At 46.0% G+C, this 13,447-nt stretch overlaps 1 protein-coding gene across 3 annotated transcripts in view; it reads left to right on the plus strand.

The window, feature by feature from the left end:
• Acly (ATP citrate lyase) overlaps positions 1 to 9,917 on the plus strand; it is a 47,445-nt gene extending 37,528 nt beyond the window's left edge. For all 3 annotated transcript variants that reach the window (XM_052756575.1, XM_052756577.1, XM_052756576.1), the window contains 8 exons: positions 438 to 531; positions 1,963 to 2,117; positions 4,705 to 4,855; positions 4,992 to 5,135; positions 7,226 to 7,339; positions 7,921 to 8,003; positions 8,189 to 8,265; positions 8,948 to 9,917. In XM_052756575.1, coding sequence (XP_052612535.1) covers positions 438 to 531; positions 1,963 to 2,117; positions 4,705 to 4,855; positions 4,992 to 5,135; positions 7,226 to 7,339; positions 7,921 to 8,003; positions 8,189 to 8,265; positions 8,948 to 9,042 — 913 coding nt within the window. In that variant the 3' untranslated portion in view covers positions 9,043 to 9,917. The remainder of the gene's footprint in view (positions 1 to 437; positions 532 to 1,962; positions 2,118 to 4,704; positions 4,856 to 4,991; positions 5,136 to 7,225; positions 7,340 to 7,920; positions 8,004 to 8,188; positions 8,266 to 8,947) is intronic.
• The last annotated feature ends 3,530 nt before the right edge of the window (positions 9,918 to 13,447 follow it).

The following is a 13,447-nucleotide window of genomic DNA, read 5'->3' on the forward strand; positions in this document are numbered from 1 at the left end:
TGGTTTTAGTTTAATCAGGTCCTGGCAATCAGGCTGGTCATTTGGTTTCTGAGGCTACCTGCTTGGCTGATTGCTGGTGGCTATAATGAGACATGGGCTTGGACATGTTTAGAAGGTGTCATCCTAAATATCACTTCTGGTTGACAGAGTTATTGGATGTTCACTTTCTATTTCTGTCTCCTGAATCTGCCTTGGCTGTCCTTAGCTCTTTTTTCCATCATGCCCAGATTCAGCTTTCTATGAAGCTTCATCCAGAGGAGAGCTAAAGTGGTGGGAGCAAGACTAGTCTGGGCCGTAATGTTTCTCATTAAGTTCTTGGGATCCAGCTGGTAAGAATAGGATACTGACAGCTGAGGAAGCCTGCAGTGCTGGGCTAGAGCCTAGAATAATGATATCTACATGAACAATAACATCTCCTGCCTCTTCCTGCCCCCCAGGTCCGTGTATGAAGATCTTGTGGCCAAAGGAGCCATTGTACCTGCTCAGGAAGTGCCACCTCCAACAGTGCCCATGGACTACTCTTGGGCCAGGGTAAGTGTCATGGGTGTTTCTTAGAAGGCTAAGGTAGATTTGTGTGTGTGTGTGTGTGTGTGTGTGTGTGTGTGTGTGTGTGTGTGTGTGTGTTTAAGACATGATATCCACAGTCCTAAAACTTGGTATGTAGACCAAGCTAGCCTCAAACTCAGAGACTGCCTACCTCTGCCTTCTGAGTGCTGGGATTAGAGGCTTGTGTCACCATGCCCAGCTTTAAGTTGGTGAATTTTAAGGTGATTTTGTTTGAGCTCCTGGAAACCAGGCCCCTTTTAAACTATTTAGAGCAACCATGCCAAGCCTCTCCATCAGAGAAGCATCAGAAAGCTCTCTCATTAACCCTTGGATGCCATGTACTGCTGTAGCTAGAACTGTCCCCAGTTTTATTTCCAGGTCAGGTGACAGAATAGGCAAGACAGGCCCACATGTGTTTACCTGGTGTTGGAAGGAGTCAGCTTCTAGGTGCTCGGAGCCAGCATTCAGGAGGCAGTGGCAGGAGGATCAAAGTTCCTGGTCATCCTGTGGCTACATAGTTTTTAGGCCAGCCTGGGATACATGGCATCCTATCTCAAAAAAGGAAAAGGGGGAAAGTGTTGATGCCTCATGGCCTAGCAATTTTGTGTCTGGAAAGCTACTTCTAAGAAATGCTTTCCTAGGACATACAAAGGAATATAACTAAGAATTGTATGCTGGGTGGTGGTGGTGGCCAGGTAGAGCCAGGCGGATGTCTGTGAGTTCGAGGATAGCCTGGTCTACAGAGTGAGGTTCAGGACAGGCACCAAAATGACACAGAGAAACCTTATCTGGGGGCGGGGGTGGGGGGGATTTTATTTAGTGTTGTTTATCATGAAAGATTATCAAAGGATGGTGGCATTATGACTAGGTGCCACATAGCAGTTAAAAGGAATTAACTAGATTGTCCATGGATCTCAGATCCATTAAGTAAAAGGCACATCATGGGCAGGCTTGCTAAGTAGTCTTGGCAGTCCTGAAACTCTTGCTGTGTAGACCCAGCTAGACTTGAAATCAATGATCCACCAACCTCTGCCTCCAGAGTGTTGGGATTAAAGATGTGCACTACCATGCCTGGCCTCCACTTTTTTGTTTGTTTGTTTGGTTGGTTGGTTTGGTTTTTCAAGACAGGGTTTCTCTGTGTAGCCCTGGCTGTCCTAAAACTTGCTCTATAGGTCAGACTGGCCTCAGACTCAGAGATCCACCTGCCTCTGCCTCCTGGGTGCTGGGACTAAAGGCGTGCTAGCCACTACTCGTTGAAAAGAATTTCTCTGCATATTTGTTGCTGCTTGGCCCTCAGAGTGGCCAAGACATTCCTGGGACATTGTTGTTCTGAGAGCACAGACAGCTATCTGTCTTGGAAAAAAGTCTCTGATGGTCACCAAAACCCTATGTCTCTCTGTCCCTGTGTCTGCTCAGGAGCTGGGTTTGATCCGCAAACCCGCCTCATTCATGACCAGCATCTGTGATGAGCGAGGACAGGAGCTCATTTATGCAGGCATGCCCATTACTGAGGTCTTCAAGGAAGAGATGGGCATTGGTGGCGTCCTCGGCCTCCTCTGGTTCCAGAGAAGGTGAGGCACTATGGGCAGGGTGGTAGGGCGCTGGGCTCAGAGTCATGTCCTTCCTCCGACACAGGAGTTGGGGTGGGCAGACTGAGGAGTGTCATCAGTTATGTGGCCTCAGACCAACTGAAAGGACAAGAAGGCCACTGTAAACTGAGAAAGGGAAAATGAGTGGCCTCAGGAGAGACCTTGATACCTTTTCAAGAAATGGGACAGTTACAGTGACCTCAAGGTCAGCATCTGGACAGATGTGAGCTTAACCAGTGCACCTGGGAAAGCTGCAGAGCAGCCCCAGACGTGCTGATTTCCTCCCGGCAAATTGCGCGTCTCTCATCGCCTGAATTGTAGATGTTTGTGTTTCCCATTGCTCCTGAGGTCAGTCTTCCCTGGTGCTGACAGCTGGGCAAGGCAGCAGATGTGTGGTCACACAGCCCTGGAGGATGTTCATGTGAAAGCCTGGGCTCTGTCACGCCTGTGCCTGCAGAGACGCTGCAGTCATGGTCTAGGCCTTCCCTGGACAAACTCGGGATGCAGTCCCTGAGCGGGTTTCTCTGTATACTCTCCAGACTTGGCCCTTGACCGTTAGTGGGGAGATTGAACACTGCAGAATGTGTGGGACAGGGCCTGCCCTCTGGTAGCAGGCGTGTGGAGAGACATAGCTGCAGGTGTAGACCAAATCCTTTACAGAAACTCATGCTGACCACCAAGGCCTCTGATACTTTTCTGGCTGGTAACCCCTTTTACCCACTTTTTTTTTTAATTTTGATTTTTTTTTTTTTTATCGTTTTAAAACAGGGTCTCACTGTGTAGACCAGGCTGGCCTCAAACTCAGACAGAGATCCATCTGCTTCTGCCTCCCAATGTGCTGGGATTAAAGGGATGCACCACTATACCCAGCCTGTATCTTGAAGTTTTTGTGTAATTCCAGGTGTATAGAGCTATAAAATAGGTGTACAAATCAAATATTTACTGATAATGAATTTATTATAAAACAATTCTCTGCTATATGTATAATTTTACCACTTGTTAAAGATGAGCAAATTTGTATACCCATGAGATAAATTTGCTTGTTTATTTTTACATAAAGAATTTAGTCTTGGGCTGGGGAGATGGCTCAGTGGGTAAGAGCACTTACTGTGAAAGGAAAAGGGCCTGAGTTCGAATTCCTAGCTGGGCATAGCTGCATGACCCTGTAGCCTCAGTGCTGGAGGATGAGGGAATAGGTGGGGGACCCCAGGAACTCACTAGCTAGCCAGTCTTAACTGAGATGGTGAGCTTCGGGCTCAGTGAGAGACCCTGTCTCAAAAAACAAAGTGATGGCCGGGTGTGGTGGTACACACACTTTAATCCCAGCAGAGGCAAGGATGGCCAAGGCCATAGTGAGACAGTCTCAGAATAAAATAAGTAAGTAAGGTTTCCTCTGGCATCTTTGCATGTACATACCTCACATGCACACACCAAATAATTAAATTTGGGCTGAATATTTAATGTACAGGAGGATATGGGACATCTTCAGGGTTTTCAGAGTTGATTACTATTTTGATGTTGAGAACACCACTTTGGGTGACTATGTACTACCAAATGACAAAAGTATGTTTAGGACTAGTTCAGAAATTGTTGGAAATTCCATCCTAAACCCAAACCAAAATTGATTTAACAACTTTTTATGAAATTCAGACAGCAATTTTTAAAGTCAAACATTTTGATATAACACAATGCAAAGATATACTCATTGATATTTACATACTAGGGATGATTCGAGAAAAATACTAAATGTCTCTCTTTTCCATATTCTTTCTCTGTCTTTTTTCTTTTTTTGAGACAGGGTTTCTCTGTCTACGTAGCCCTGGCTGTTCTGGAACTCGCTCTGTTGACCAGGCTGGCCTTGAACTTAGACTACCTGCCTCTGCCTCCCCAGGGCTGTTATTAAAGGCATGAGCCACCACCGCCTGGCATTTATGTCTCTTAAAAGGAGAAAGTTTTGTGCTGGAGAGATGGCTCAGAGGTTAAGAGCACTGGCTACTCTTCCAAAGGTCCTGAGTTCAGTTCCCAGCAACCACATGGTGGCTCACAACCATCTATAATGAGGTCTGGTGCCCTCTTCTGGTGTGTAGGTGTATATGCAGGCACAATACTGCGTACGTAATAAATAAATCTTTGGGAAGAAAAGAGAAAGTTTTTGTATGTATAGTAAAAGCAGCAGTTCATAATGTTCCATAGCCTCAAGTCAGAGCCAAGGGTCTCAGGCAGCATTTGTTGGTGTTGTACAGTAGGCCTGCTTGTGCACAGCACAGTGTGCGAATTATGTGTTCAGAGCGAAGGCTGCAGTGAAGTCATGAGGAGCAACATAGGCAAGCACTGCAGATTCATTACAAGGTGATTGGATTAGCTTTGGTCATTGAACATTCAGAAACCTTTTATAGGCAGAAAGATGGTTCAGTGATAATGTTGTGTTCTGCAGTGTTTAGTAACTGCAGGAATCAGGAAGGCTTTGACTTGTAATTGGCAGTAGTATCAGGCTGTGGAAGAAAGTGTGCCCTTGTCATCAAAGCTCCTGGACTTTGTTCTCCCTGTCCCTCTGTGTGCCCTCCTGTAGGTTACCCAAGTATTCCTGCCAGTTCATTGAGATGTGCCTGATGGTGACAGCTGATCACGGGCCAGCTGTCTCTGGGGCCCACAACACCATCATCTGTGCTCGGGCTGGAAAGGACCTGGTCTCCAGCCTCACTTCAGGGCTGCTCACCATTGTAAGTCTGGCCTTCCTGGGAGGTAACAGCTTTGGCATCATGCTGCCTAAATGCAGCAGGCTCCTTCTAGGAGCCCCTGGCTATAAACCCCAGGCCAGATGCTGTTCAGGACATCCTGGGTTTGTTTCTCCGGCAGGGAGATCGGTTTGGGGGTGCCTTGGATGCAGCAGCGAAGATGTTCAGTAAAGCATTTGACAGTGGCATTATCCCCATGGAGTTTGTGAACAAGATGAAGAAGGAAGGAAAACTGATCATGGGCATCGGCCACCGAGTGAAGTCGGTGAGTGGTTGCTCCCATTAAGATCTACGGAATGGGTAGTGACAAGAGACTGTCAATTGAGTTAGCGACACTTGGGCCTGGAGAGATGGCTTCATAGGTAAGAGTACTTGCTGTTCTTAAAGAGGACCTGGGTTTAGTTCCCAGAACCCACATGGTAGCTCACAACCATAACTGTAGTTCTAGGGTTCCAGATGCCAGCACACAGGTGGTGCACACACATACATTCAGGCAAAACACTTACACACATAAAATTAAAATAAAACTTTCAAGAAAGAAGAAACACTCAAGCTCTTGACTCCCAGTATACATTGCTTGGGACATGTAGACAGATGCCAAATGCAAGGTGACTCCCGATCCTAATAATGGTTCTCAGTTCATTCAGCTTCAGTTTTCTAAATGAACTTGTAGGAGAAGTGTCCACTGCCTTCTGCCAGATAGTACTTCGTATCACACAAATCTCTGTAGCAGCCTCACTGTGTCTGCCATGGGTTGGCTGTGGCTCTTCTGTCATTCATGCTAAGCCTCACTGAGGTGCGTGTGGCTTTAGGGTGTGGCAGTCAGAGGACAACCTATTGGAGTTAGTTCTTTCCTTCCACAGAGTGGCTAGAAGTCAGGTTTTCGCCCTTGGTGGTGGCAGGTGCCTTAACCTGCTGATCCATTTCTGGCCCTTTACTCACATTTCATTGGTTAAAGCAAGCCAGACAGTTCCACTTGACATACTTGGTACAGAAGAATAGTAATATTAAGGGAAGCCCAATTGGAATAGACCCATGGGGAAAGACAGTATTTTAAACAGTTAGTGTGGTCCTGTACAGGGCTGACAGGCATCTGAATGTCCTGATAGCATATCCTTTCAGGTCACTAATGTTAGGATTTAGGGTGTGTCTGAGTCATCTCACTCACCCACTGTCAGCCTTGGGGTCTCCATCTTAATTAGCTTTCCTGTTCCTCCTCCTCCTCCTCTCTTCTGTTTGGTCTTTGAGGCAGGATCTCTCTACATGCCTTGGCTGTCCTGAAACTGTCCTTTTGAAGGCTGGCCTTAAGCTCACAGAAATCCCTCCTGTCTCTGCCTTCCAAGTTCTGGAACTAAAAGCATGCCCTGCTACACCCATCTTAGTTTCAGTTGCTGTGATTAAAAAAAAAAAAAAAAAGCCCTGATCAGCCAGGTCGTGGTGTTGCACACCTTTGATCGAAGCACTTGGGAGGCAGAGGCAGGGGGATCTCTGTGAGTTTGAGGACAGCCGGCTACACAGAGAAACCCTGTCTCAAAAAAAAAAAAATCATCCAATTGAAAGCAGCTTAGGGAGGGAAAGGGTTTGTGCCATCTTACAACTCTTAGGTCCCAGTCCATCACTGAGGGAAGGCAGGGCAGGAACTCAAGGCAGGGCCTGAAGCAAAGGCTATGGAAGAACGATGTTTACTGACTTGGTCAGCTAGCTTTCTTATACAATCCTGGACCACCAGGGGTCACCACTCCCAGTAGCTGGACCTTCCACATTAATCGTCAACGAGAAAATGCTCTCACAAAGTTGCCTAGAGGCCATTCTGATAGAGGCATTTTCTCATTTGAGGTTTCTCTTCCCAGATAACCCTAGCTTATTGACCAAAAAAAAAAAAACATTTTTCAGTGTCACAGTTCTGGATTTTTTTCTAAGATTTTGGGGTGCGTTTGTTCCCAGCATGTGCAGAATTTTTTTATAGCTTGACCAGATGACAGAGCTGATGGGCAGCCTGGCTTGTGGCCAGACTTAACACAGGGTGGAGCATGGCTGAGTCCAGCCCCCTCTGCCTAACAGCACAGATACTGGCTAACTCCTGAACATCTGGGGGGGGGGGGGGTGCTCAATTCTTTCTTGTAACAAAGAGATCACTACGGAGCTTGTTCTGAGGCCCAGATGGGACGTGAGGGGTCTTGGAGGTCCTTCTGTCTCCCAGTGTTGTCATTATGGGTGCTACAAGGAATTGTACACAGAGGTTAGGGCCCGTGCTGGCTCCAGGATAAGACAGGTACAGCTCTGTCCACACAAGCACAAGCCATTCCGTTGCCTGCCATGTCTAAGCGGGTGTTTCTATAACTGGGTCTTTTTTAGATAAACAATCCAGATATGCGCGTGCAGATCCTCAAAGACTTCGTCAAACAGCACTTCCCAGCCACCCCACTGCTTGATTATGCCCTGGAAGTGGAGAAGATTACCACCTCAAAGGTAGTAACATTTGCATTTCTTCGGTTGCATTTCTTACTTTCAGAGATTTTTTTTGTTTTATTTTGCTTTTGAGACGAGGGCTAGTGTAGTACAGGTTGCCATTGAAGTCACTATTCATAGAGGATACCGTCCATCTTCTACGCCCTGCTCAAATAGGTCCTTTTAAAATGGTTTCAGAATTCACAGTCTTCATGTTAGCCGCTTCCCGCCGCTGTGTCAGATGCCTGCAGAAGCACATCAGGGAGGACTGATGTGCTGACTTGTAGTGGTCCCAGGCTGGGGTGGCAGGACAGAGTAGCTCAGGCCGTCCCAGCTAGCCCTCTCGTTCCCCTCCACTTGGGCTCCTAGCTTGTGGGATGGTGCTTCCCACAGTCACAGCAGGTCTCCCCGTATCGAAGCCTCTCTGGAAAGTTCTTACAGACATACCCAGATGTGAGCTTTACTGGTCTCCCAGGAGCTTCTCAGCCCAATCAAGTTATTTATTAAAATTAACTATCATAGTAATAGTAGTAATAACAGTGGTAGTAACTAACAGAGAAAAGATGAGAAATAATGAAATTCTGAATTTTTTGCTTTCCCAGAAGCCAAATCTTATCCTGAACGTGGATGGTTTCATTGGTGTTGCCTTTGTGGACATGCTTAGGAACTGCGGCTCCTTCACCCGGTGAGTGTCTCGGCCTCCACTCCAGCATTGGTGGATTTTTGTTGCTGTGTCTTGCCTCTGGCCCTGCCACCCACAGCACTCACTCTCCACCCTGGCACTGTTCAGCTGCTGGCTGGGCAGGAGTGCTGTCTCTTCGGATGGTCCTGGGAGTCACTGTAAAAGCACCAGTTGTTCGTGTCTTTTAGGGAAGAAGCTGATGAATATGTTGACATTGGAGCGCTCAATGGCATCTTTGTGCTAGGAAGGAGTATGGGTTTCATTGGTGAGTGGGCTGTTGTTTTGGGGGTTTGTGTTTGCTATAGTGCTTCTTCCCCTGTGTGTGAACGTCTGTCACAGATGTCACATTCGTCACCATCATTCTGTTTTTCTTCTCGCTCTTTGGACTTTTTTGAAACAGGGTTTCTCTGTGTAGCCTTGGCTGTCCTGGATCTCACTCTGTACCAGGCTGGCCTCAAACTTAGAGATCCTCCTACCTCTGCCCCCCAAGTACTGAGATTAAAAGCATCACCACTACTGCCCAGCTAACTTTTCTTCTTACCTTTATTACAGGGAATAGTTTCCATTACTAGTTAAGAAAAGTAGAATTCAGTTTAGCAGTTCCTTTTTTTGCCAAGCCTGACTGATGCTACCTATGGAATGGATCTGGAATTCCTGCCCTGTTCTGGTGTGTGTGTGTGTGTGTGTGTGTGTGTGTGTGTGTGTGTGTGTGTGTGTGTGTGTGTGTGTGTAATGATTTTGTTGTCTGCCCTCACTGTACCCTCCTGTGCCCTGTGCTGAGGGTTAAATCCTGGGAGGGCCTCATACCTGCTAGGCAAGGATCCTACCACAGAGCTACATCCCTCGCCCAGTGTCTACATTTTGTGTGTCAGGGAGATTTCCCTCCTCATCCTCTGCCCTTCACCGTGCTTATGAAACTAATGAAAGATTCACTGGCTCCATTTTAGGGCATTATCTTGATCAGAAGAGGCTGAAGCAGGGGCTGTATCGTCACCCATGGGATGATATTTCCTATGTTCTTCCGGAACACATGAGCATGTAACTGAGTCAGGAACCCTGCTGTAGTAAAAGGAAGACAAGCGCTCCCTCCTGGGTAATAATGGACAGACAGCTGGAAGCAGAGTCCATCATAGGCTGGGCCTGGAACAGAAATAGCCATTGATGTACAGGCATGGAAGACCAACACCTACAGGCTAGTACCCATTCAGTCCACACAAAGAAGCTTAGTATTTTTTTTATATATATAAGCATAGAAATTGAAAACCAATACTTGTGACATTTGCTCTGCTACCTGCTGTATCTATTATATGGAAGAATCTAAGCACTGTCAGAATAGCGTTCTTCTAGGGCCTTATGATGTTGCTTTCTTTTTTTAATTAGTTAAAAAATTATTTTTCCTTTGGAGGAAGGGAATGCAACTTTTAAGACTTCAAGATACTGTCTGTCTATAGGACCCACTGACATCTGGTGTCCTGATTTCCATTCATCTTCACGCAACATGAAGAACACTGTATTAATCTGATTTCTAAGGATCTTTTTTTTCTGTGTTATGTGTTAAGGGTTTATTTAGTATCCCACTGAAATGTTCTGTGTTACGGATCAATGTCTACTTATGTCAGGGGGAGGGGTGGGACCATTGCATCCTTAGCCATTGTCACCCATATGTGGAGTAGTAACTTAAATGTAAAGTTGTAACATACGAGTGTTTAAAATGGAAACGCGAGCAAAAAGCTGTGAAATGTCTTGTGTCTCATGTTCTGTGTTTACGCAGCTGATTTGTCTGTTACTGAAGTGTGGGTCCAAAGACTCATACAGCTGTTTTGCATCTGTAACCCACAAAGATTCTGGGCAGCTGCCACCTCAGTCTCTTCTCTGTATTATCATGTTTGGTTTAAATAAACTATACAGTAACAGTGACTTAGTGCTGTTCTGTGTCATCTGCTTTTGAGACAAAGCCGTCCTGGAACTACAGACTGCCCCGGCCTCTGCTGAGATTAAAGGCATGTCCCACTACACCCAGCTCTTAGTGTTAGCATTTTAAAATCTACCTCCACCTCTTGAAAAGAAAAATATAATATAAACGCCAATATATATCCAGTCATGCCCCTACCCTCAAAGGCTATAAAGACCTTAAAGTTTAGGCTTGGTGGCACCTTTAATTCTAGCACTTGGGATCAGAGTTCAAGGCCAGCCTGATCTATGTGGTTTTTGGATAGCCAGGGCTGTAAAACCTGTTTTGTTTGATTTTTTTTTTTTTTCAAGACAGAGTGTCTTTGTGTAGCCCTGGGTGTCCTGGAACTCACTCTGTAGACCAGAGTGGCCTTGAACTCACAGAGATCCACCTGCCTCTGCCTTCCGAGAGCTGAGATTAAAGCATGTGCCACCACTACCTGGCTGTGAAACCTGTCTTTAAAAAAGAAAAAGCTGATCTGGAGAGATGGCTTGATGGTTAAGAGCACTTGCTGCTCTTCCCGAGTTCAGTTCCCAGAACCATGTCAGGCTGTTCACAACCATTTGTAACTCCAGCTCCAAGGGATCCTACACCTCTAGCCTCTGAGGACACCTTCACTCATGTGCACATACCCATATATAGAGACACATATACATAATTAAAAGTCTTTTTTTTTTAATCTTCAAAAAGGAAAGAAAAAGCTACTAAAACATGAGCTTATGAAAAGTCCACTTCCAATCTGCACTTCCCACTTTCTCAATTAGTGGTAATCAGTCATTCCTCAAGCCAGAGGCTAGAGTCTCCCTTCTGCTCTCCTGGGCTCCAAGTTCTGTGGATTTACCCTTGAACTCTCCTCTGACCTAGCTATATCTGCTAACTGGTGCCCTGATTTCCTCTTTGTTCTGGTACAAGCCATCCTCCGTACAGACACCAGTGACATTTAAGAATCAAGTTGAGGGCTGCCGAGGTGGCTCAGCAGGTGAAGACATAAGCTGCCAAGCCTGACCACGTGAATGTGATGCCTGGGACCTCGTGGAAGGAAAGAACGGACTCCCGAAGGTTCTCCAACCCCGGGTGTGCCAGGACCCATGCACAACTACACTACATACCTATACCAAATAAATGTAAAAAGAAAATCAAATCAAGACACTTCACATTCTTGCTTAAAATCCCAAAGTGGCTTTTATTTGTTTTTTTTAAGACACTTCAAATCCTTGCTTAAAATCCCAAAGTGGTTTTTATTTGTTTTTCTATGGAGCCCTGGCTGTCCTGGAACTCACATAGATCCTCCTGCCTCTGCCTCCTGAGAGCTGATTTATTTATTCACTTTTATTTAGTATATATGAAATGGCAATTATGCAGCAAACATTGATTCAGCACTACCTCATTTAATCCTGTGCTCTTCTAAAGTAGGCAAATATCCACTTTTAGAAAGTCAGATATTAAGTAATTCTTCACCTTCATGCACTTAGCTGAAGTGCAGTCTTTATTTTTTTGAGACAGTTTAGCCCAGGCTGAACTACTGGAAATGGTCCTGCCTTAGAGTCCCAAGTGCTAGGATTACAGGTGTGTGCCACCATACCCCTCTAAGAGTCAAAGTCCTAAGCCTTTTTATCCCCTTTTGAAAATATATTTCTGAGGACTGGAGAGATGGCTCAGCAGTTAAGAGGATGGACTTCTATCCCTGCACCCACAGCTGTCAACATGAATGCCTGTAACTCCAGCTCCCAGGGATCTGAGACTCTTCTCGTCTCTGGACACCCACACAGATCTGTACACTTGTACACACACAATTTAAAAAAAACTTTAAAATAGGATTTGAGCTGGAGACATGGCTCAGCAGTTAAGAGCACTGGCCGCTCTACCAGAGGACCCGGGTTTGGTTCCTGCCACCACAGTTCACAATGATCTGTAACCCCAGTCCCTGGGGATCTGATGCCCTCTTTTGGCCTCAGAAAACACTGTATGAACATGGTGCACAGACATACATTCAGGCAAAACACTCACATAAATTTTTAAAAAAGGAAAGCAATTATTTTTTTTTTAAAAGGTGGCTCTTCAGGTAGATGGATTTGTCACCAAGTCTGACTATCTAAGTTGGACTCACCAGGCCCACAAAGCGGAAGGAGAGAACTGCCTCCACAGGTTATCTTCTGACCTCCATGCACGCTGTGGTGGGAATGCACCCACACATAAATAAAAAAAAAGACAAAACTTGTTTTGTGGACGGGGAAGATGGCTCATTGGGTAAAGGTGTCTGCCACCAAGCCTAATGACCCAGGTTCAAGTTCCATTCTCTAATGGAGAGAACAGACTCTATTAAATTGTCCTCTGTCCTCCACACAAATACCCCTACATAAAATAAATGTAATTTTTTTTCTTTAGATTTATTTATTGGTGCTGGGGTGATTAAACTGCCAAGACTTTTTACGTCGTTCATATTAAATTGGGTGCGCTCAGGTACACTTGAATAATCCCAACGCTAGGGAATCTCACCGAAGAATCGGGAATTCAAGGTCATCCTCGACTACACAGCTAGTTCGTGGCCACCCTAGGCTACACTGTTGCAAAAATAAAATACATAGTTTACATTTTGACCTTTATAACAATGTTATTTTCTTTATTTGTCTCCCCCAGCTGGAGAAATGGCTTAGGAGTTAAGAGTACGCCAAAACGGTGGTGGCGCACACCTTTAGTCCCAGCACTCAGGAAGCAGAGGCAGGTGGATCTCTATGATTTCGAGGCCAGCCTGGTAGAGCGAGATGCAGGACAGCCAAGGCTACACAGAGAAACCCAATTTGACTCCCAGCACCAAATCAGGTGGGTCTTTAACTGCCTGTGACTCCAGATCCGGAGGACCCAACACCTTCTTCTGTCCTCTGTGAGCACCGGTACACACAGGTGCATAAACATAGACACTTTGATAAGAATAAAATTAAAATCTTTTTTTCTCCAAAGCCATTTGTTTGTTTTTGTTTTTGTTTTTCGAGACAGGGTCTCAGGGTATAACAGCCTTGGCTGTCCTGGAACTCACTCTGTAGACCAGGCTGGCCTCGAACTCAGAGATCCGCCTGCTTCTGCCTCCTCCGTTCTGGGAATAAAGGCGTGCGCCACTACCGCCCGGCCAAAGCCGTTTTTCAACATATATATAAATTGGGCATATTGGCACACGACTTTAATCCCAGCCGAGGCAGAGGCAGAGGCAGCTGGATCCCTGTGAGTTCCAGACCAGCCTGGTTCATAGGGCGAGTTCAAAAACAAACAAAGTTTTTGTGTGTACGTGTGGTGGTGAGGATACACTCCAAAGCAATTTAAAGTAGAAAATTCAACAAAACACGCACCACCGGCAACCCTAAGGGAGGGAAGCAGGTAAACCTCATCTTTTTCCCCGCAGCGAGTCCTGGGCTTGCCTCACTAGGCGGCTCCAGCGCGGCGGGAGTGCGCAGGCGCAGCTCCGCCCCGCGCGCACTATTTAATCCCAGAATGCCTCGGTGTC

The sequence above is a fragment of the Peromyscus californicus genome, unplaced genomic scaffold, assembly GCF_007827085.1.
Source record: "Peromyscus californicus insignis strain IS unplaced genomic scaffold, ASM782708v3 Scaffold_3__1_contigs__length_106647218, whole genome shotgun sequence".
Taxonomy (NCBI): domain Eukaryota; kingdom Metazoa; phylum Chordata; class Mammalia; order Rodentia; family Cricetidae; genus Peromyscus; species Peromyscus californicus.